The 21,971-nt window shown below is 38.4% G+C and overlaps 2 protein-coding genes across 2 annotated transcripts; one reads left to right on the top strand and one right to left on the bottom strand.

Moving 5' to 3' along the window:
* Positions 1-9,860: 9,860 nt before the first annotated feature.
* On the top strand, positions 9,861-19,063 carry LOC6037703. Its single transcript, XM_038258524.1, is given in 5 exon segments — positions 9,861-10,230; positions 10,233-10,525; positions 10,595-10,756; positions 10,813-11,884; positions 18,421-19,063. Coding segments are annotated over 5 exon segments (2,367 nt in total). The 3' UTR covers positions 18,891-19,063.
* Positions 19,064-19,184: 121 nt separating this feature from the next.
* Positions 19,185-19,807, bottom strand: LOC6037704 (partner of xrn-2 protein 1). Its single transcript, XM_001847537.2, has one exon. It carries the CDS (start codon positions 19,649-19,651, stop codon positions 19,340-19,342), a length of 312 nt encoding a protein of 103 aa, XP_001847589.2. The 5' UTR covers positions 19,652-19,807; the 3' UTR covers positions 19,185-19,339.
* Between the last annotated feature and the right edge of the window lie 2,164 nt (positions 19,808-21,971).

The raw sequence follows: 21,971 nt of genomic DNA, 5'->3' as shown, positions 1-21,971 counted from the left end.
GAGACATTGGCTTTAATCGTACGAAAAATCATGCAAACATCAAAAAATTATAGTGTTTTGGAATCGGGATGATGTCAGGTATCCATTAAAATTATAATTTCATGAAAATTTTCACAAAAATACGTATTTTTCCTGTATTTTGAAAATGCATTTTTTTTCTCTAAAGAAACCAAAAATATATTGTTATTGGGGGCAATATGGGTATCAAATTATCAGGTTTTTTTCATACATTTTGGATGTAATAACAACATTTTTAGAAAATACTCGAAATTTTCACAAAACTACATATACTCGAAATTTTCACAAAACTACGTATTTTCGAATAAAATACTAAAAATTTCCGTATTTACAATGTGGGTATGGAACGATCGATCAGGATTTTTTCATGCATTTCGAATGTAATAACAATATTTTTTGAAAATACTTAAAATTTTCACTAAACTACGTATTTTCAAAAAAAAATACTCAAAATTTCCGTTTTTACAATGTGGGTGTTAAACGATCAGGATTTTTTCATACATTTTGAATGTAATAACAATATTTTTTTTAAATACTAAAAAAAATCACAAAACTACGTATTTTCGAAAAAAAAAAGGTGCAGGTGGTTATGTTCTACATGACCAATATGACAAAGAACTTTGTACAAAACTCCTAAAAAAATATTCTATTACATTTTATTTTTAAATCATTGCCTATTTATTTAATCCTGAATAACTTATTCTAATTAAATGTTTCCAATCTTTGGCACCTCTGTGGAAATAAATTGCCAAACACGAAAATATTGCCAAAACAAGTATGGTTCGGAAAATGCCACGGAACCGGCCACTCTAGGTTGTGGTCACTACAATCAAAATGGTTATTTTCATGTCCAGTATCAAAACCATGAATTTTGATACCCATATTGCCCCAAGTCGGATGGTTCGATTAATGTCCTCCCGGTAGAACCTTTCCTTGGACACTGGCCACTCCGGGTGTGGCCAATCCTGTCAAAATGGCCATTTTAGTTACCAGTTTCAAAAACCATGAATTTTGATACCCATATTGCCCCAAGTCGTATGATTCGATTAATGTCCTCCCGGCAGAACCTTCCCAAGGGCACTGGCCACTCCAGGTGTGGCCAATATTTGGTGCACATACTGTGTCTTTCAATGTGTGCGTGTGTGTGTGTGAGCAATAAAATTACCGCCGTGGATCCGTCTTTGACGAAACCGCGATAGGCACTGAAATTTTCTGAGGCTAAGTGCTAGCTTATATAGTTCGCATGAAATGTGGGAACATGGTGCAAATTTTGCTTCCTCTCCTGCTTTCGCGAAACTCTCACGCGAGAGTTTGGCACCACTGTTGCCACATTTCATGCGAACTATATAAGCTAGCACTTAACCTCAGAAAATTTCAGTGCCTATCGCGGTTTCGTCAAAGACGGATCCACGGTGGTAATTTTATTGCTCACACACACACGCACGCACACATTGAACGACACAGTATGTGCATCAAATTGGAAGGGATTCTGTTCTAATGAAGATTGATAGGAAGGTCACCGGAAAACCAGAATAATTTGGGGCAATGGGGTTGGGACCACATTGGTAGAACATTGGCCACACCCGGAGTGGCCATGGCCCTGGGGAAGGTTCTTCCGGGGGGACATTTACCGAACCATACGACTTGGGGAAATATGGGTATCAAAATTCATGGTTTTTGAAACTGGTAATGAAAATGGCCATTTCGACCGGATTGGCCACACCCGGAGTGGCCAGTGCCCTGGAGAAGATTCTATCGGGAGACATTAATCGAACCATACAACTTAAGCCGGGACCGTGGTGTAGGGGTAAGCGTGATTGCCTCTCACCCAGTCGGCCTGGGTTCGATCCCAGACGGTCCCGGTGGCATTTTGATTGATTTTGATTTTTTTTTTTGACAACTTGGGGCAATATGGGTATCAAAATTCATATTGCTTTTTGAAACTGGCAATCAAAATGTCCCGCCCGTGTGGATCAATCGGACCGCGCACTGGACCCACAATCCAGAGGTTGCTGGTTCGAATCCCGCGGCGGGCGCTCTAAAATTCTAAGTGTAAATATGGGTATCCGGCGCCGTCGCTCCGTGCCGTACTCAAACACTTAGGAGCCCAGGGCGGCGAAGTCCTTGTAGTTACCCATATTGCCCCAAGTCGTATGGTTCGGTAAATGTCCCCCCGGAAGAACCTTCCCCAGGGCACTGGCCACTCCGGGTGTGGCCAATATTCTAACAATGTGGTCCCAACCCCATTGCCCCAAATCATTCTGGTTTTCCGGTGACCTTCCTAACAATCTTCATTAGAACAGAATTCCTCCCAATTTGGTGCACATACTGTGTCGTTCAATGTGTGAGTGTGTGTGTGAGCAATAAAATTACTACCGTCGATCCGTCTTTGACGAAACCTCGATAGGCACTGAAATTTTCTGAGGCTAAGTGCTAGCTTATATAGTTCGCATGAAATGTGGCAACAGTGGTGCCAAACTCTCGCGTGAGAGTTTCGCGAAAGCAGGAGAGGAAGCAAAATTTGCACCATGTTGTCACATTTCATGCAAACTATTTAGCTAGCACTTAGCCTCAGAAAATTTCAGTGCCAACCGTGGTTTCATCGAAGACGGATCCACGGTGGTAATTGTATTGCCCATACACACACACGCACACATTGGAAGACACAGTTTGTACATTTTGGGAGGAATTCTGTGTTAATGAAGATTGTAAGGATGGTCACCGGAAAACCAGAATGATTTAGGCAATGGGGTTGAGACCACATTTATAGGATATTGGCCAAACTCGGAGTGGCCAGTGCCCTGGGAAAGCTTCTTCCGAGGGGACATTAATCGAATCATACGGCTTGGGACAATATATGTATCAAAATTCATGGTTTTTGAAACTGGTAATGAAAATGGCCATTTCGACCGGATTGGCCACACCCGGAGTGGCCAGTGCCCTGGGAAAGGTTCTACCGGGGGACATTAATCGAACCATACGACTTGGGGCAATTTTGATACCAATATTACCCCAAGTCGTATAGTTCGGTTAATGTCCCCCCGGAAGAACCTTCCCCAGGGCTATGGCCACTCCGGGTGTGGCCAATCCGATCAAAATGGCCATTTCCATTACCAGTTTCAAAAACCATGAATTTTGATACCCATATTGCCCTAAGTAGTATGGTTCGATTACTCTCTGGTTCGATTAATGTCCCCCCGGTAGAACCTTTCCCAGGGCACTGGCCACTCCGGGTGTGGCCAATGTTCTACCAATGTGGTCCCAACCCCATTGCACCAAATCATTCTAGTTTTCCGGTCACCTTCCTATCAATCTTCATTAGAACAGAATTCCTCCCAATTTGGTGCACATTTTGTGTCGTTCAATGTGTGTGTGTGTGTGAGCAATAAAATTACCACCGTGGATCCGTCTTTGACGAAACCGCGATAGGCACTGAAATTTTCTGAGGCTAAGTGCTAGCTTATATATATCGCATGAAATGTGGCAACAGTGGTACCAAGCTCGCGTGAGAGTTTTGCGAAAGCAGTAGAGGAAGCAACATTTGCTACGTGCTTTCAGCCAATCAGCAGCCGGGATTTTTCTTGCATTCATTTTTTATTTTCATCTTAACTTTTATACTTTAACAAAGTTTTATCAACTTTGTGAGGTAGTCAACTTGTACTTTAAGACTTCCCTTTCGTTTGGTGTGTAAAACATAAAGATTGTTTGAATGGGGGGGAAGATATAAGCATTTGAAAAACGACAGAAAATCGTTACACTTTCGCTTCGCGAAATTTTGGATTGACACCCGTAGACAGTGCCCTTAGGACAAAGTTCTTTGTCAAAATACTCAAAATTTCAGTTTTACGTAACAACAATATCTTTTAAAAATACTAAAAAAAATTCAGAAAACCACGTATTTTCGAAAACAAAATACTAAAAATTTCCGTTTTTACAATGTGGGTATCAAACGACCGGGATTTTGTCATACATTTCGATAGTTATTAAAAAAAATGAAAATATTCAAAATTTTCACAAAACTTCATATTTTTTGTAAAAAATTGATTTGATTTTTTTTTTATTACCAATAATGTAAAAACTGAAGTTTTGAAAAGTTTTACAAAAAAACGTAGTTTTGTGAAAATTTTGAGTAATTCAAAAAAAAATTGTTATTAAATTCTAAATGTATGAAAAAATCCCGATCGTTTGATACCCACTTTGTAAAAACAGAAATTTTTAGTATTTTTTCGAAAATACGTAGTTTTGTGAAAATTTGGAGTATTTTCTAAAAATATTTTTATTACATTCGAAATGTATCAAAAAATCCCGATCGTTTGATACCCACATTGTAAAAACGGAAATTTTGAGTTTTTTTTTTTTTCAAAAATACGTAGTTTTGTGAAAATTTGGAGTATTTTCAAAAAATATTGTTATTACATTCAAAATGTATGAAAAAATCCCGATCGTTCGATAGCTACATTGTGAAACGCAAATTTTGAGTATTTTTTTTCGAAAATACATAGTTTTGTGAAAATTTTGAGTATTTTCTAAAAATGTTGTTATTACATTCGAAATGTATGAAAAAATCCCGATCGTTTGATACCCATATTGCAATAACAATACATTTTTGGATTCTTTAGAGAGAAAAAAATGCATTTTCGAAATACAAGAAAAAAGGTATTTTTATGAAAATTTCCATGAAATTATAATTTTAATGGATAACTGACATCATCCCGATTCCAAATCACTATAATTTTTTGATGCTTGCATGTTTTTTCATACGATTAATGCCAATGTCTCCCGTATAGCCAAAATCCCATAAGCTCTGTGCTTCAGTTAAGCAATGCAATGGGCCGTGCTTAACCGAGGCAGCTGAACGGTTTAAAACCAGGGCAGTGCAAAACCGAGGCATGACTGTATTCGACGAATAAAGCTTAAAAAGTTTAAGCTGATTTGCTTCTGTTTTATCAGTTTACATTTTTTTGAATTTTATATCAAAGCAATATTTGACAGTCTTGTCCAGCCAAAATGAACAAAATAGTTTGAATTTTCTGCGACATTTAACCCATTCAAAATAATTTTGAAGGTTTTCATCTCATTTCAAAAAGTTAATTTAAAATCAATAGCCAAAAATACTATAATTTGTGACGAAATCGAAATTTGTAATCAGAATGAGAACAGAAAACAAAAAAGGTGGAATTTTTGAACTTCCACGGGAAACATCCACCCAACCAATCAAATAACTTTAAAATTAAACAGGACTCTGAAAAAAATCTGAATGTTTTTCAAATGTGATTTTAAAGTTACATTTCATTTTATTTTTAGTAAAACAAAGCTTGAATCTTTAAATTTCTTTTGAAACTATTTTTCTTCTATTCATAACTTGTTTTTATTAGGTCCTTTTAGGTGCTGTCGATTTTGAAATTATACTTTTCAAATAAAATAATAGTAACATTTTTACTACAGCGAATAAAAATAATACTAAATTTAGTTAGTTTCTAAAAAACTGAAAAATCTGAATAATTCTTCAAATGGTTCAAAGTAAGCTTGTGAATTGCAATTACTTAAATTAAGATCATATTTATTATGATCTCATTTGAAAAAAAAAATCTCAAAATTGATAAATTTCAAGAATTTTACACCGTCCGCGAAATCGTCAAAATTCAATAACCCTACATTAGTAATTGAACAAGGGTATCCACTTGCTTAATTCTACTCTAGTTCTTAAGATTATTTTCATTTCTATTTGAGTTTGATAGAATATGTTGAGAAAAATCGTTGCAGTTTCACACAAATATAAAATTTCACGAGATTTCGCGGAAAAAGTTAAATTTCGCGGATTTCACGTTGTCCGCGAAATCGTGAAATTTCACTAACCCTACTTATAAATGACATGAAATATAAAAAAGAAGAAAAAAAATTTAATAGAAAACACAGCCAAAGTTGACCTAAAAAATTGTTCAAAACGTTAGTCACACAAAACAATTCAAAATTTTCAATCCGCCATGCAAACAAACAAAAATCTGCTGAAAAAAGTATACCATTTTTTATCAATTCTCTGGAAAATTATTCCTATTATAGTGTGCAAAAAGTTACCATAATTCAAAATTATGCTATCTTTTTCCTTTATCATTAATCTAACTCAAACAGAGTATTTTATTAACATTTATCAGTTCTTCTGCAGAACGTTACATTTGCAATTTGGAGAATGTTTCAACTGAAGGATCTATTAGATTATGGCCAACTAACTTGATAATTTTGCTAAATCCACCCAAATACCTACATAGTTGGTTGAATAGACTTCTCTGAATATCATAACTATTTTGGTTGAAAAAAAAAACAAGTTTCAAATGTGAAGAAAAATGCTGTTCAACAAATTTTATATTTTGGCTTTGTGAATTTCATATTAATGCGACCACATTTTATGAAAAACGAAGAATTTGTACACGAACATAGGTATACCCAATATAATGCAAATCTACTGGTTTGTATAATTCGATTAGAATTAGTAAATCAAAATTATGTAAACAATATTAAATTAACGACTTTCATTAAAAGTTTGAAAGGATTTCATACTATTCAATGAATTTTGCTATATCACAGTAAGGAATATTGTCGAACCGGCAGTTAACAGCATTTTGATTAAAAATTGATAGTTTTATCGAAAATATGTCAAATATGTCTTAACAGTCAAAAATCCTTCAAAAATATAACCTTTATCAAATCAAATTTACAAATTACGGGTGGCCGTCTTACCCCCCGTGGAGGTGGCCATCTTGCCCCAAATTACTTATTTTATAAAACTTTGTTTGCAAAAAGCTCTTCGCATTTTGAAACTTTTTCGAGGGACATAATATTGGGAAAACTTCAATTTAGCATGAAAAAAAAATTAAAAGATAGGATAACATATTGTTACCTAACAAAAGTGCTTAAGTTGTAAATCATAAAAATTACATCCAGTTTCAAGTAGAAAAATATTTTTTTATTTTAAGCTATTTTTATACTGTTTCAAACAATAGGATTCGCAAAAGTGACTCCATATGCATTATTTAGCATGAGGAACAGTATTGCTAAACATTTTAGTAATATTCATTAGTATACTTAGTAAAACAGTGGAGTGGCCGTCTTACCCCCAGCTCCCCTAATACTATCCAAAATAGATACCATTATACCATCAGATTGGGTAGTCAGATCTTCATAATTCAGGGCACTTATGTGCTTATTACTTTTGAAAGGGGTGTCAGATCTTCAATCATTGAAACTCGTTGAAAAGGTCTATTAATTACCTATCCAACGACAGGTCGCATGATAGATCCAAACAACGTTTTTGTCGAAATATCTGAGATCCAGCCTCCAAAAAGTGCATAAATAACACTTAAGTGCTCATAACTTTTGACAGGGTTACCAGATCTTCAATCTTTTGAACTCGTTGAAAAGGTCTATTAATTACTGCCTGATGGCAAGATTGTCAACTTGTATGTATGGGCCGCGATACTCACATTGGTTGGACCGTGGTCCCCGCTATTTGGTCGCTTTACCCCTCTGACGCTAAATATAGGGTAAAAGAGCCAGCAAATGTGCAATTGACTATATGGACTGTCAAAAGCGAGGTTCACTTTTTTTTTACATTTACATTTTTTACATTTTTGCTTTGAATCGAATACATTTGGGTAAAAAAGAAAAAAAAATCACTTTATCATCTAATCCTAACTTAAAACTAAAAAAAAAATATATTCATTGAAATATTCAAAATTGGACGATAACGTTCCCAAGTCACGATGATGTTGAAAATTGCCCGAACTGCGTTCAGCTCAGACGGCGTTGTCGATCCTTTCTCGAGATGAACCAGGTACAGTTGATCACGATACTTGATGTCCTTGTTGTGTCTCGTCATCTTGAAGACATCGATCACGTTCAACTTAAGCGTTTTGAGCTCTTCTTTCAGTACACTCACATCCATGTCGTACAGGCCTCGGAGGACCTGTTTCATGGGCCGTTTACCTGGATCGTCATGGCTGTAGTATTCAATCTTTGTGTTGTTCAGGAAATCCCGAACGTAGTTGTAATCCTTTCTGGTAGGTAGCAGAATTTTCAGCACACATTTGATAAATCCGGTCAGCCACCGAAATCCGATGACGATGTTTTCACAAAAATGGGTGGCAAATTTTCTCATCGTTCAAATTCTTACTTCTCGCTCACGTCCACAGGGAGGGTAGCGAACTGATTTCCAGACGAATTTTGAGCGTCCTTGCTCAAACTGCCTGGCTTTGCAGGTAGCGCTTCGACATTCTTTAGCTTCTTCAAATTTGCCGATCCTGCTGGTGAGGACTCTTTTTCTTGCCGTTAGGCATTTTTTGCACTTTTGAGATTTAAAAAAAATGTACACGTGGTTTATAGATGGACCCCTACAAACTGAGACTCCCGATTATGTCTGTATCATACTAAGTAGGGGAAATTCTCGTATGTTTGGCAGGTCAAGCACTCGCTCCTAATTCCATCCAATTTGCTGATTTTCACTATTTAAACAACTAATTTTGCAAAACTTTTGATAGAAACTTGCTTGCTCACTTCTTATTCAGCTAATTATCACTCGATTTCAGTTGAAAACGCTTTTAATTAGCTTTAATTGAATGTCAAAGTTCTGACCTGCCAACATTAGAGGCACGCTGAAATTAGATGCTGTTCCCCTATTTTGGATAAAATTATTTAAAAAAATATAATAGAAATTTAATTTTAAGAGCATACAACGTCATTTGTCATATTAGTCATGTGTAACATAACCATCTTTTCTTTCATTTTTTTTTGTTCGAAGAACTACATTTTGAAAGTGAATATTAAAATTTGAACTTAATTTAAATTACCGTAAAACGGGGTGACTTTGATAGCCGGGGTGACTTTGATAGGTATGCGATTTTTCCGCAGAATGAAGAGTACAATTAAAATACGCAAGGAATGGCTTAAAAACATACTGACCATGGTAGAGAAGTGTTCAAAGTACCTCAAGAAGAACTTTTCATAAAATTTTGACAAGTTTAAAAGTTTGTTAACTATAGTTAAGAAAATGTTGATAAAAGTCATTATTTTAAACTTTTCAAAGTGTCATGATTTTCTCAATGAACATGATTTTTAATCGGAAAACGGAATGCATTTTCGGATTCTTTGGACAATTTTCCATTAGGAGAAGGTTAAAAAAGTTTGTAAATAATAAATAATATGTGTTTTTGAAACACAATTAAAAAAAATCTCCAAATTTATAGCCAATTTCAGTTGAACAAATTTCATGTAAAATGTGAAAACTTGTGATTCGTGCTTCGAATTCATTATAAAATGCAATATAAATCGATAATTTTATAAACAAAACTAGTTTTAACAAATTTTTGGCAAAATTGCAACTATTTAAATATTTTACCTAAAGTTTATATGTATTTTGCTAAAAAGCTTGTACACTTAGTAAACTAAATATAAACATTGATTTTTTTTCTTAAAAACTATATCAGCTACCTTAGTGATGGTACATTTAGCGTACAAATAAAGTTTGAACATCTTAAATATGATTTTAACAAGAAAAACTATGACTATCAAAGTCACCCCGGAATTAAAACTAAGAATTTTTAACGTAACTATTTTTCTAAACATTATTGAAAAAACTTTTTTTCCGAAAAAGTGCATGGACTTTGTGTGGTCTACCCCAGTACATGTTTTAAAAATAATAATCTTGAGAAAAACCTTACCTGTTGGAAAATATTCTAAAAACAAATTGAAATCCTATCAAAGTCACCCCGGTTTACGGTACTTGGATTCCTTCCTCTTTTCCAGTAAACTTAATTCATAAACCAAACGGGCAAAATCAAGCAACCGCCACGATGGATACGGCCGAGCAGCCGGACGCGGCAATACCGTCCACCTCGGGGATTTGCTCCTCCTCCTCATCGTCATCCGCAAGTGGGCGCAAGCGCAAGCTGTCCAGCGATGAGTGCACCAACGAGCAGCCCAACATGAAGATCCTGTCGGTGGAGCTGTCCGACATCGAGCTGCAGGTATCGCTGATGGACCTGAGCGACGAGATACTGATGGAGATCTTCCTGAATCTGGACTCGGACTCGCTGATTTCGCTGTCGGAGTGCTGCCTCCGGTTGAACAGCGTCATCAAGGACAAGAAGCTGTGGGCCAAGGCGGATTTTAGCTCGTCCCAGCTGGGCGCCCAGGAGTTGCTGCGGAAGATCCATCACCTGCAGGAGAGACAAAGTCGCTCAAGATCCGAGGGTTGACGAGCGTGTACCCGTTGGACAAGTGGAAAACGCCAACGCTGACGGCGAACATGCTGGCCCAGATCAACAAGCGCTGCCCGGGGCTGGAACACTTTGAGATCATCGAGGGCTACATGGACACGAACAACATGGCGATCATTTCGTTTCCGCAGAGCATCAAAACGCTGGTGTTCCGCAAGTGCGAAGCGGACCGCTCGATGGCGTCGGAGATTCGGATGGGATTCCTTTCGAAGATTGACCGGACGCTGCAGAAGCTGGAGGTGGGAACGAAAGCGGGGTTGATTGATTCGTGACAAATATTGGTGTGGTGTCTTCTTGTTTGTTTTCAGGAGCTTACCATCGAGTACTGCAGCTGGTTCGATACGCACGATTTCATGGCCTTGTCCAAGGTGCCACATTTGCGATATCTCAGTCTGAAGGGTTGTGCCAACATGAAGGATAGCGTTCCGTACGCCAGCATTGCCACACGGTTCGGGTTCAAGAAGTTGGAGGTAAGCAATGAGTATTTTTGTTTTTCAGCTCGTTGCTAATGTTTGATTCCTTGTAGACTCTGGACCTTCGCGACACGCCCATCTCCGACTCGGACGTGAGCTGCTTCAACATTGTTCAATCGCTGAAGGAACTGCTCCTCGAATGTCCCGAGTACTTGCGCACCGAGCGGGGTCTCAACGAGTACAACGAGGCCGAGCGGCAGCGCGTCGAACAGCTCAGACGAATAGCAAACCAGGACATCATAAATCCGCTGGCTCGTCGCCAAGAACCAGGCCAGGCCGGACCTGCCGGAGCAGGAGAAGGAGCAGCAGCAGCCAATCAACAAGAGAATGGCGCCGCCCAACAGGGAGAAGGAGACAACGCCGCGGAACCTGCCCCGCCACCGCGTCCTCCTCGTCCGCACTTTCTCGGCGAAGGTCGCAACGTGTTTCGCTTCGTCAATCGGCACTTCTTCCCGAATCTGCACGAAAACCCCGGCGAGAACATTATCCGCATCATAAACCGCGCCGAAATGGACCCGCCGGCAGCCGCCGCCAATCAGCCGGAACCGCAAGCCAACGGCCAGCAGGCCAACCAGGACCAGGACCAACAGCCACAACGACCGGCGGCACCTCCGCTAGCCCCACTGCCACCGCTGCCGGCGGACAACAACAACCAGGAGATCCGGCAGCGCCACGTACGCATCGTGTACAACAACCGCCGCAACATCATCCGCATCATCAACCACCTCGAGCGGAACAACAACGTCGAGGACAACAACAATGACCAGCAGCAGCAGCAAAACGGCGCCGGCGGCGCTCAACAACCTCAGGGCGTTCTGCCACCGCCCGTGGAAGCGGCTTACCAGCAGATCTTCGAGGCCGGCAATCGGGACCGGGTAGAGAATGGACCCGTCGCAGGACCCGCGGCGGCAGCACAAGAGCACGAACAGCAACCAGCGGCGGCCCCGTTGGTGAATGGAGTTGCGGCGGAAAACAACGAGAATGGAGCTGCGGAAGCAGCTGTGGTTAATGGGGCTGCCGCTGAACAGGCTCCGGCCGCGGCTGCGAATGACGGTGCTGTGGCGGGCCCGGCGCCTGCGGCACCCGATGCACCGGAACCACCGGTGCCTCAGGAGGACATGAACGGTGAGTTGAGTGGGGGATTTTACGTTATTCTTCACATTGCCGCATGATGATGTCCTCCTTCATGTCATTGGAACTCTTTGCATTTACAAGCAAATCTTGCGTTTCCCAAACACGGATCTGAACGTCAAGTACCTAAGATGTTAAGATACAGTATGTAAAAAAAGTATTTACACCCCTTGGGCACTATGCACATTTTGTGATGTAACGTGTAACAATTTAAAGTATGACAGAAACCTAGTACTACGTTTTTTTCAGAAACTCATGCCAAACATTTTGCTACAAAAGCTCATGAAAATATGTTTTCTATAAAAGTTATATAACAAATACTATTACAAAAATAAAAAGGTGCAAAAAGTTTGTACACCTTTCGAAAAATTAACATAAATAATGTTATTTGTTGACAAATCACCATAAATCCAGTCTCCCAACTCCAAATAGGCATCCTTGACTGATTAAAAATAATTTGGATTGAATATAAAGTTCACTAACTACTTAGTATAAAAGTTTATATAACTCTGGAAATTCTATATAAATCTTATCTAAACTTAATTTTGCAAACTTTTAATTCAACTAAATGTCAATATATTACCATAGAATTGCTAAATAAACATTTTGGAGTGGGTATAACACCGTTTTGGGGTATTTGTATCGATAGAATAGATTTTTTGGAATTTCGTACCAACCTGGAATTACGTCGTCGGAAAATCCGCCGGCATCGAACCGGTCCACAATTCTCAAGTCAACCTATGTGACATCGGAAAGGGTATAAAATTTCCGATCTTTGATACCCATACATCTAGGTTTTCTATAAAACCCACGTTTTTAAATACCTGGGCAAAAAGTAAGTTTGATCCACGAGAACAAAAATTACGAAATTCCATACATTTTTGGCAGATTGCTCAAACAAAACCATAACAACGTTTTTACCTAGGTATTTAAAATCGTGGGTTTTATAGAAAACCTAGATGTATGGGTATCAAAAGATCGGAAATTTTATACCCTTTCCGATGCCACATAGGTTGACTTAAGAATTGTGGACCGGTTCGGATGCCGGCAGATTTTCCGACGACGTAATTCCGGGTTGGTACGAAATTCCAACGAAAAATCTATTCTATCGATACAAATACCCCCAAAACGGTGTTATACCCAATCCAAAATGTTTATTTAGCAATTCTATGGTAATATATTGACATTTAGTTGAATTAAAAGTTTGCAAAATTAAGTTTAGATAAGTTTTATATAGAATTTCCAGAGTTATATAAACTTTTATACTAAGTAGTTAGTGAACTTTATATTCAATCCAAATTATTTTTTTAATCAGTCAAGGATGCCTATTTGGAGTTGGGAGACTGGATTTATGGTGATTTGTCAACAAATAACATTATTTATGTTAATTTTTCGAAAGGTGTACAAACTTTTTTTGCACCTTTTTTAGTTTCGTAATAGTATTTGTTATATAACTTTTATAGAAATCATCTTTTCATGAGTTTTTGTAGCAAAATGTCTGGCATGAGTTTCTGAACAAAACGTAGTACTAGGTTTCTGTCAACATTAAATTGTTTAGATGTTTCATCACAATATGTGCATAGTGCCCAAGGGGTGTAAATACTTTTTTTACATACTGTATTTAGAGTATAATATTGAATGTTTGGCCCTTTTGAAATGCTAGTCATCGTATCATCAAAGTTCAAAAAGCAAAATATAGAGAATTTTCTCAGCTTTTCAAAAATATTCTTTTCAAAAGTGGGCAAACATGAGCACTAATTTTAGAAAATGAAAACTGCGAATATTTTCAAGAAAGTCACCTAAAAATGGATTTACCTTGAAAACGGAGCACTTTTTCAAAACTTCACTAAAGTACTTTTTGATTGCAAATTTGATTTTACATCGAAAAATTAAATTGAAATATTTTTGCGACCAGTATTTCGATTTTTTGAAAAAATCTGTATTGATTAAAAAATTCATAACTCGGTCAAAGATTTTTTATACAACCTGAAAATTTCTGAAAAGTTGGCATTTGATGTCCTCTAAAACATATCAAAAAATGAAAAATAAATATAAATAGTGTTTTTTTGCAAATCAAGTTTTAGTGTCAAAAAGTTAAATAAAAAATCACATTTTTTTTACCGTGTAACATTTTGTTTCCAGTGTAGTCCGTATCCATACCTACAACTTTGCCGAAGACACTAAATCGATCGAAAAATTCCTTCGAGAGATACAGATTTTTGAATTTTCATACATCATTTTTGTATGGACAGCTGCCAAATTTGTATGGAAAATAATATGGACAAACTAATGATGCAAAATAGCTTCTTTGGGCATACCAAAGGCACCAAAAAAGTTTCAGCCGGATTAAAAAATACAAAAAAAAATCGAATGACCGAAATCTGAAAGAACTGCTCATCTGCAGATCTGGAGTGCAAATCAAATTTGCACCCGGCTCATGAATACCGAGATCAAATTTGCCACCTTGAAAAAACTCCGCCATCACAAAATTTGTAGCAAATTTGCCACCGAAACAAGCCCACCGCGGGGGGCAAATATGGGTTTTATCATTTTTTGCTCTCGTTTACCTTCAAAATTAATAATTATGTGTTGATTCATGTCTAGAAATGCTAAAAGTTTATTAAACTTTTTAATCCTATTGAAAATTTCAAAGAATATCATTTTTCAAAAATGCCGAAAGTAAAACAATTTGCTACCCGTTTTGAATCCCACCAAATTTGCTCTCGAGTTTGCCCCCGAGTCTCCCACCACGCGTAGCAAAACAAGTATCAAATTTAAAAATTCAAAAATTAAAAAATTCAAAAATTCAAAAAAAATCAACAATTCAAAAATACGAAAATTCAAAAATTTCAAAATTCAAAAAATTAAAAAATAAAAAAAATAAAAATTCAAAAGTTTCAAAATTCAAGAACTACAAAATTTAAAAATTCTAAAATACAAAAAAGCTAAAATTCAGAAATTCAAAAATTAAAAAAAAATAAAGATTTCAAAAATTTAAAATTCACAAATTCAAAAATACAAAAAATCCAAAATTCAAAAAAAATAAAAATTCCAGAATTCTAAAATACCTAAAATCCAAAATTCAAAAGTTCAAAAACAAAAAATGCATTTTGAAGCTTTTTTTTACTTTTTTTTAATTTTTATTTTTTTTTATTTTACAATTAAAAAAAATGTTTTTTTTTTTTCGTGCATGATTCATTTTTCCGTACATCATTTCATTTGCCACGGTAGCAAACCAGCAGAATAGTGGGTAGCAAAGTAAAATTCCAAAGAACTGTGAGCAAATTTGCTACCGCGGCAGGTACCGCGGTGGGGTTGACGTCGGGTGCGAATTTGATTTGCTTCGATGCTTGCTACCCACGCTGTAGATGCACTTAGTGTCAAATTTATTTTTTTGCAATTCCGTCGTGAAACTACTTACTTTTCCTGTCATTCTTGAACGACGAAATAGCCTACTTTTCTGTACCACAAATAACAGAATCGAATAGCAACCCTTTTCCAAATAAATGTTGAAAAGTTCTACTTATTAGCACTCAAATGGGTGCTTTTCAGCACTTGTTTCGAAAAGTAACACTATTCAACATTTTTTTGATTTAAACGATTTATTGACAAAATACATGAAAATTTGACATAAAATTTCACTCATGTGTGTTTTTGGAATTGCAAAAAATGTTGTATGGAACTCGTTGCAAAACTGGATTTTTTCAGCACTCTTCGTATTTATCCAACTCGGTGAACCTCGTTGGATAAATGTACGACTCGTGCTGAAAAATCCTCTTTTTGCAACTTGTTGCATAAACTACTATTTTACGATCTAGTAGCTAACATACCAAACCAAAAAGGAGTAAAAAAATATTGTGATTTCGGAAATAAATCGCAATAACAGCGCGAGTGTTTTTCATCTCGCGAAGCTACTTTGGGTACAGTCATCCCACAAATTCGGACACTTTTGTGATAATTTGTCAATAGCATGCCAAATGCAACTTTTCTGGCGACCCTTCTATTTTTAGGACCTTTATTTGGACATTCTCTTGCGATTTCACTAGTAACAGTAGTTCTTTTTGAGCAAACAACTGTTTTTCGAGACTATTTTATTCAGAGCAGCAAAACACTGCCTCCAAATTGCCTGTTCCATAATTGAGGGATGTTATTGTGCCTCCCACAATTGTGGAACACCTGAATTTAACTGATATTTTCACAATAAAGTTATCAAACTATGTATAAAACATCACTAAGCTTGAGTTTCATTGGTTTCAGTATGTGAAGTCATTATTTGGTAATAAATATGTACTCCTGGAGAGATCCAAAGTTTGTTTACATTCGTAAGAAAAAAGTGTTCCGAATTTGTGGATTTCAAGGGTCAAAGTAATTCTTCAAAAACTTTATATAAAAGTTAAAATTTGCAGATGTTCGATACAGCATTCGAAAGATCGCAAGAAAAGCTTTCATATGAAGGTAAAAGCGAATCATTGGGTTCAATTATCGATTTGCTATGATTTTTTAAACATTGGCCGATCTGGAAACCGTTCCGAATATGTGGGATGACTGTAGTTTCTTTTCACATTCAAAACAAAATCAAAAAAACGTTTACGTCTGACAGCGGTTGTTTTTTCTGCTGTTTTCGAGGCGCGGCACAGTGCTTACGGATGGAGGTGGAAGAATACTCCGACGGGGAGGAGTTTCGTTCCGTAAATGGAACGGGGAAGCGGAGGAAGACCAGCATCGGAGCCGTTGTCGAGGATGGCCCAGAGGAGAATCTTCTCAACAACAAGTTCAGCCCGCTGGCGGCGAACAACAACAATAACAATGGTATCCCAGCCGGGAAAGGAAGCGTCCCACTGGTTCCAGTGGTTCCAGTGGCCAAGAAACCACCACCTCTGGTGGTAAAGAATACGAGCTACGCTAAGCTGAGGACTGTAATGTCGCCGTGCACAACCAAGCCAAGTTACAAGCTAACTCCGTTTGGGATCAGATTGCTGTGTTCCTCCGAGGAGCTTTTTGAGACCGCGCGGGCCCACTTGATTGTGAACAAAGTGGACTTCTATACCCACGAGAAACGAAGCGAGCGGCAACTCCGCGTCGTTGTCCGAGGACTTCCGTCGGCTTCACCTGAATTCGTCAAGAAGAACCTCAAGGAATCGCAAAACCTGGATGCTGTGGAGGTGCACGCCATCAAGAGAAAGGGAGAGTTCGCCTCGTCAGAGGAAACCCCGTACATTGTTACGTTCCCCAAGGGGTTCACCAGCCTCAAGCAGCTGAGTGAAATCAAGCGCTTGAGAAGATTTCACATCCGGTGGGAGACCTACCGGAACAAGCGACCTAACGTGACCCAGTGCAGGAACTGCTTGCAGCTGGGTCATGGAACCAGGAACTGTCACCTCAAGGGGAGGTGCAACAATTGTGAGGGTCCCCACAAGACGGACGAGTGCGAAGTCCAGGAAGCCCAGCCAAAGCGGTGTGCCAACTGCTCTGGTGCCCACGAAGCTACGGACCGCAGCTGCCCCAAGCGTGCGGATTTCAGGCGTCGAAACCAAAACCGCCGGCAAGGAAGGCGAAGAAGCAAAGTCCAGCAGTTCCGCTGCTCCGGGCGCAGTTCCGGACGGAAAATTGAAGGATCGCCCTCGACCCGCAGGAAGCAGCCAAGGTGGCCCCCGAGACGGTGGAGCCACGGAGAAGGAAGCCGGGAGGTACTCTACAGTTCGGCTGAGCTGTGGGGATTTTCTCCGAGTACATCGGCAAGTTCAGATCTGCAAGACCCGCTTGGACCAAGTAACCCTCGTCAGTTACATGATCTCCAAGTATGGAATTTAAGGATTTTTTTTTTTGTTATATATTGTTTTACTGATCCTTGGTCCCAACCTGGTCACAGCACCGAAAAGGACCTAATAGAAATAAGTAAAAAAACAAAACAAAACAAAATTTTGCCGCGGCACCAAACTGAAATGTCGCGAGTGGAGTTGCGAAGAGACTAGCGCCGCGGCCGAAAAGATGATTTGGAAACCGAAAAGTGGATTTGATGGACAATGCCATGGGAGTCCAGCTTGAGCTTTCTCAATTTCTTGATGACGGCACATTCGGCTTTCAAAGGGGTGTCTTTGTCAAAACAAATTTTATAAATTCCCACCAAATCAGCAACCGGATTATCATGGCTAACTCGTGATGGGACTAACAGACCAGATTGACGGACACTCGGTAATTTTGTTGAGGCCAGATAGCAAGATTGTGACCAAAACTTCATCTCTCCTTCTGAAGCTGGGAACAAATTGAAAATCATTACGTGACCCAACCAAAACAGTTCTGGTGCTAGTTTAAACCCCTATATTGGTTTTAAATCACGAATTATTTAAACATTATTGTCACTTTTCTTTGTAAAACCAAGTAGAACCCGACGATGTTTCAAGTCAAACCAAAACAAAAATTACTGTTGAATGCTGCCAAAATTTAAAGCATAATAGAAAATAGCTGAATAAATTTCGAATCGATTTGTGAGCAATTGTTGCAACCTCTTCTCCGTTTTTTTCCCTTTCCAGTACGCGTGATCCTGCATGGCGCCATCCAGAACAACCACCCGAGAATCATGCCGCACGTGATCATCGTGCGCGGCGTCGAGAACAACAACCCGGTCGCCGAGGTGGCCGACCAGAACCAGGCCCGCCCCGCGAACGCGTTCTACCAGTATCTGAACCTTGGGCCGGGGGCGCCCGGCCCCAACTACGTGTCCCTGGTCAGCGATCGTGGCATCTGCGCGTACGGCGTCTCGCGGCACGAGCTCGGCGGTGCGGCCTTCATCCGCGAGTACTTCCGGCCGAACCTGACCAGCCTGGAGCGGCTGCTGGTGCGCAACTACAAACTGGTCACGGACACCTCGCTGGACCATCTCGAATCGGCCGCGCCCAACCTGAAGCTGCTCGACGTGACCGGCACTTCGGTTACGGCCGAGGGCGTGCGCAACTTTAAGCTGGCACGGCCCAACTGTACAATTTTGTCGGATTTTGAGTAGATTTTAAGTAACACACACACCCCATCTAGTTGACTAACTAAATAATGAAGTAATGGCTGGGTAGACTGTGCGAGTATCTGATTTTAGAGAGAGAGAGCCACCCTCTAATTTTATTTTAATTGGCCTTTTATACGAGAAAAGAAAAAGGGAATTCCTATATTATAAAAACAAAACTATTTAATGAAAAAAAAGCTAAGGAATCACTGTTGGATTAAGTTTCTCCTGGCAAGAACACGAAAACACAAAATTGATTTAGTATTAGAAGTGTAAACTTTTATTTTTATTTTGTCATACTTTTTTTTCGAAGGAACGAAATTATACACTTGAAATATGTCACACTAAATTATCCTAGAATCATTACAGTTTAATGATCAAAAAAAAAAAATAAATGTGCAGTATTTAAAAATGATCTCCGCGGCACAATCTTCTCATCTTCCGAACCGTCCCTCCTACTTCTTGGCGTACCTCGCGGCAGCTGCATCCGACGCTGCCACGAACGTCCGCTTCAGTTTGTTCTCCCGCGACTGGCGATACTCGGCCGCCACCTCCTTGGAAAGCTCGGCAATCAGCGTCATCGTCTCCTGCGGATAGCGACAACCGAGGAACTCGACGTTGGTAAAGACCTGCGCCAGACAAACCAGCTCGTCCTCGTCGAACCGGTCCTTGTGGCGCTCCATAAACATCCGACGCAGCTCCCAGTGCTCGTCGCACTCGTAGAAGGTCTTGTACTTTTCCACGTTGAAGGCGGCTTTGTTGGCCATTTTTGGGTTGTTGGAGGGAAGGAGCGTGAATGGTCCGAAGTTTATGAAAAGCAGCGAATTTTGAGGATTTCCCTTAAAATTTAGGAGATTGTCTAGTTTTTTAGGTAAATACTTTCTCGAGTTTGTGACAGGTGACAGGTAAAGCCAAACAAACTAATGTCAACACAAATGCGAGACAAAACTTGCATGCAAGTCATGACTTATGTATTCAAATAGGGGACGTTCATTATTTACGTTGCATCTATCCTTTTATTTTCTAAATAAAACTAAATATCAATTTTTATCAAAAAATATATTTTCTAAATATTTTGTACGATCTAGAGTATTTTTATTTGATTGTTTCTTGGTCTCGCATTCGTGTCGTGACCAGTTTGCTTGGGGGAGATGATTACCCTTATTTTTAGTTATGAGAAGTTATTTTTAAACATATTTTTATATTTTTAGTATTTTGCTTTTCTAAAAATTTCAAATGTTTAATTTTTTAGGGATTGTTGAGTTTACTGAATTTCTGACATTTGAACTCTTTAAGCACCAAACTCTGTTCCCAACTATGAATTGATCAGCTATTGAAAGGTAGTTCACATATCAGCTTAGGATAGTAATTTTACACAAGTAACTTAAACATCGAAAAAAAAATGACATTTATATAATTTTTTTGTTGCATATTCAGTTAAAAACTTATTTATTTAAATTGAATGTTTCGAATTTTCACTTTTTTAATAGTTGTTCTCTACAATTTCGCACATTTTTCACGATGTCAAAAGATGTAATTTTGCATCTTTTTTTATACATGTCTCCATACAATTTTGGGGGCGGTCATACAAAATGCAGGATTTTTTTAGAAGGGATTTTCTGATCGATTTGGTGACTTCGGCAATTACGGCAATGTAGGTTATGATTACGACATCGGATTCCTTTTTTATCTTCAAATTTTTCAATAGAAGGACAAATCTGAGGAATGGCACAGATCTCGTAAAAATGTGCCCTTCTTTTTTATATTTTGTTTTCAAATTTTAATAAGTTGAAAGGAAAATCTCTATAGATTCAATAGTTCTCAATAAAAAATACCCTTCTTTTTCAAATTCATCAAGTATAATAAAAAGAAGTATTAATCTCAGCAGACATGAAGTTTGTAGCAACACCGGAGCGTTTGGTACGGTATGTCATCGCATCCTTCCTCCCCTGTAGATTCGGAGAAATGTGATCCGTTCTCAGAATCTTCTCTGCGGTAAAGCAAAATTTGAAGGTGAGCCCACGATTTTTGTTGGTTCAAAATTTTTGTGCAAATACCCTAAGATGTTACCAAAAGACTCACGAAAATGTTGGATGGAGCAACCCTCCTAAAAATAAAATAAAACATTTACTAAGCCTAAACGCTCAAAATTTTTAAAAACAGAACGCAAGAATTGATTCTCCAGACAATTTTACATAAAAGCACGGGTATGAATCTTCAAGCAATTTCAATATGGCGACTTGTATCAGAAGAAAGTGAGGCATTTTCGCTAGTTCTCACTGTTCTGTGTTCTGCGTGCACGTCCGCAAACATCGACCACACACATACTAATACAAAGCGCCACCAAGAGGCAAAAGGTGAATACGAAAATTTTTGGCACTTTCGTTAAAAATATGCGGTTTTGCAAAAACAAATAACAAAACCAACTTTTAAGTGTAGTTTAACTGTCAAACTTGTAATTCGTTGCTGATTTGCTCGAAAATTTGTTAAAAATTATAAGTTTTTTTGCAGCACCCCTTTTGGACGGACATTTCTGTTGTCACCTTCTGGTTCCTTGGATTGGCCATGGAAAATTTCACAGTGTAATAAACAGGGCAGCTACCACCACGTGGCGCCACTGTTTCGAATGAGAAAATGATACAGGTTTTTCAGACGAGTTTCAATCCCGTGATAAAAGTCTTCATACTGACCATTGCCTCAACTAAGTCCAATCCTTGCGAAGTGAAACAGGCGGTTTGGCAAGTTTTTTTTTTGGCAATTTCTATATGTCCAACTTGATTTTTCTATATGACCAACTTGATTTTCCATAAATATTTTTATCGGAAAGCCCGTCCAATTTTCCATAAGTTTGCCTTTAACCACTTTTAAATATTACTAGTTTTACTATTGATGTGAGCTAATTTACATTCCAGGTTACTACCATCCACCGAACTACACTGAAAAAATATATTCTGTTTTCAGGTACGAGCAATGTATTTTTTTTCCGCAATGTAATTAATTAAACACACTGAGCAACTTTCAGACTACTAAAGAAAAACTCACAGAATATTTCAAAAGAGGATGGACCTTTGGAAAGAACTGCCCATG

This window comes from Culex quinquefasciatus, chromosome 2 (assembly GCF_015732765.1).
Source record: "Culex quinquefasciatus strain JHB chromosome 2, VPISU_Cqui_1.0_pri_paternal, whole genome shotgun sequence".
NCBI classification, from domain to species: Eukaryota; Metazoa; Arthropoda; class Insecta; order Diptera; family Culicidae; genus Culex; species Culex quinquefasciatus.
Note: the sequence above shows the minus strand (reverse complement) of the source record. Positions and strands in the feature narration are given on the sequence as shown.

Coding starts and splice junctions, on each gene's coding strand:
- LOC6037704 (XM_001847537.2), bottom strand. CDS start 19,651: ATGGCCAACAAAGCCGCCTTCAACGTGGAAAAGTACAAGACCTTCTAC.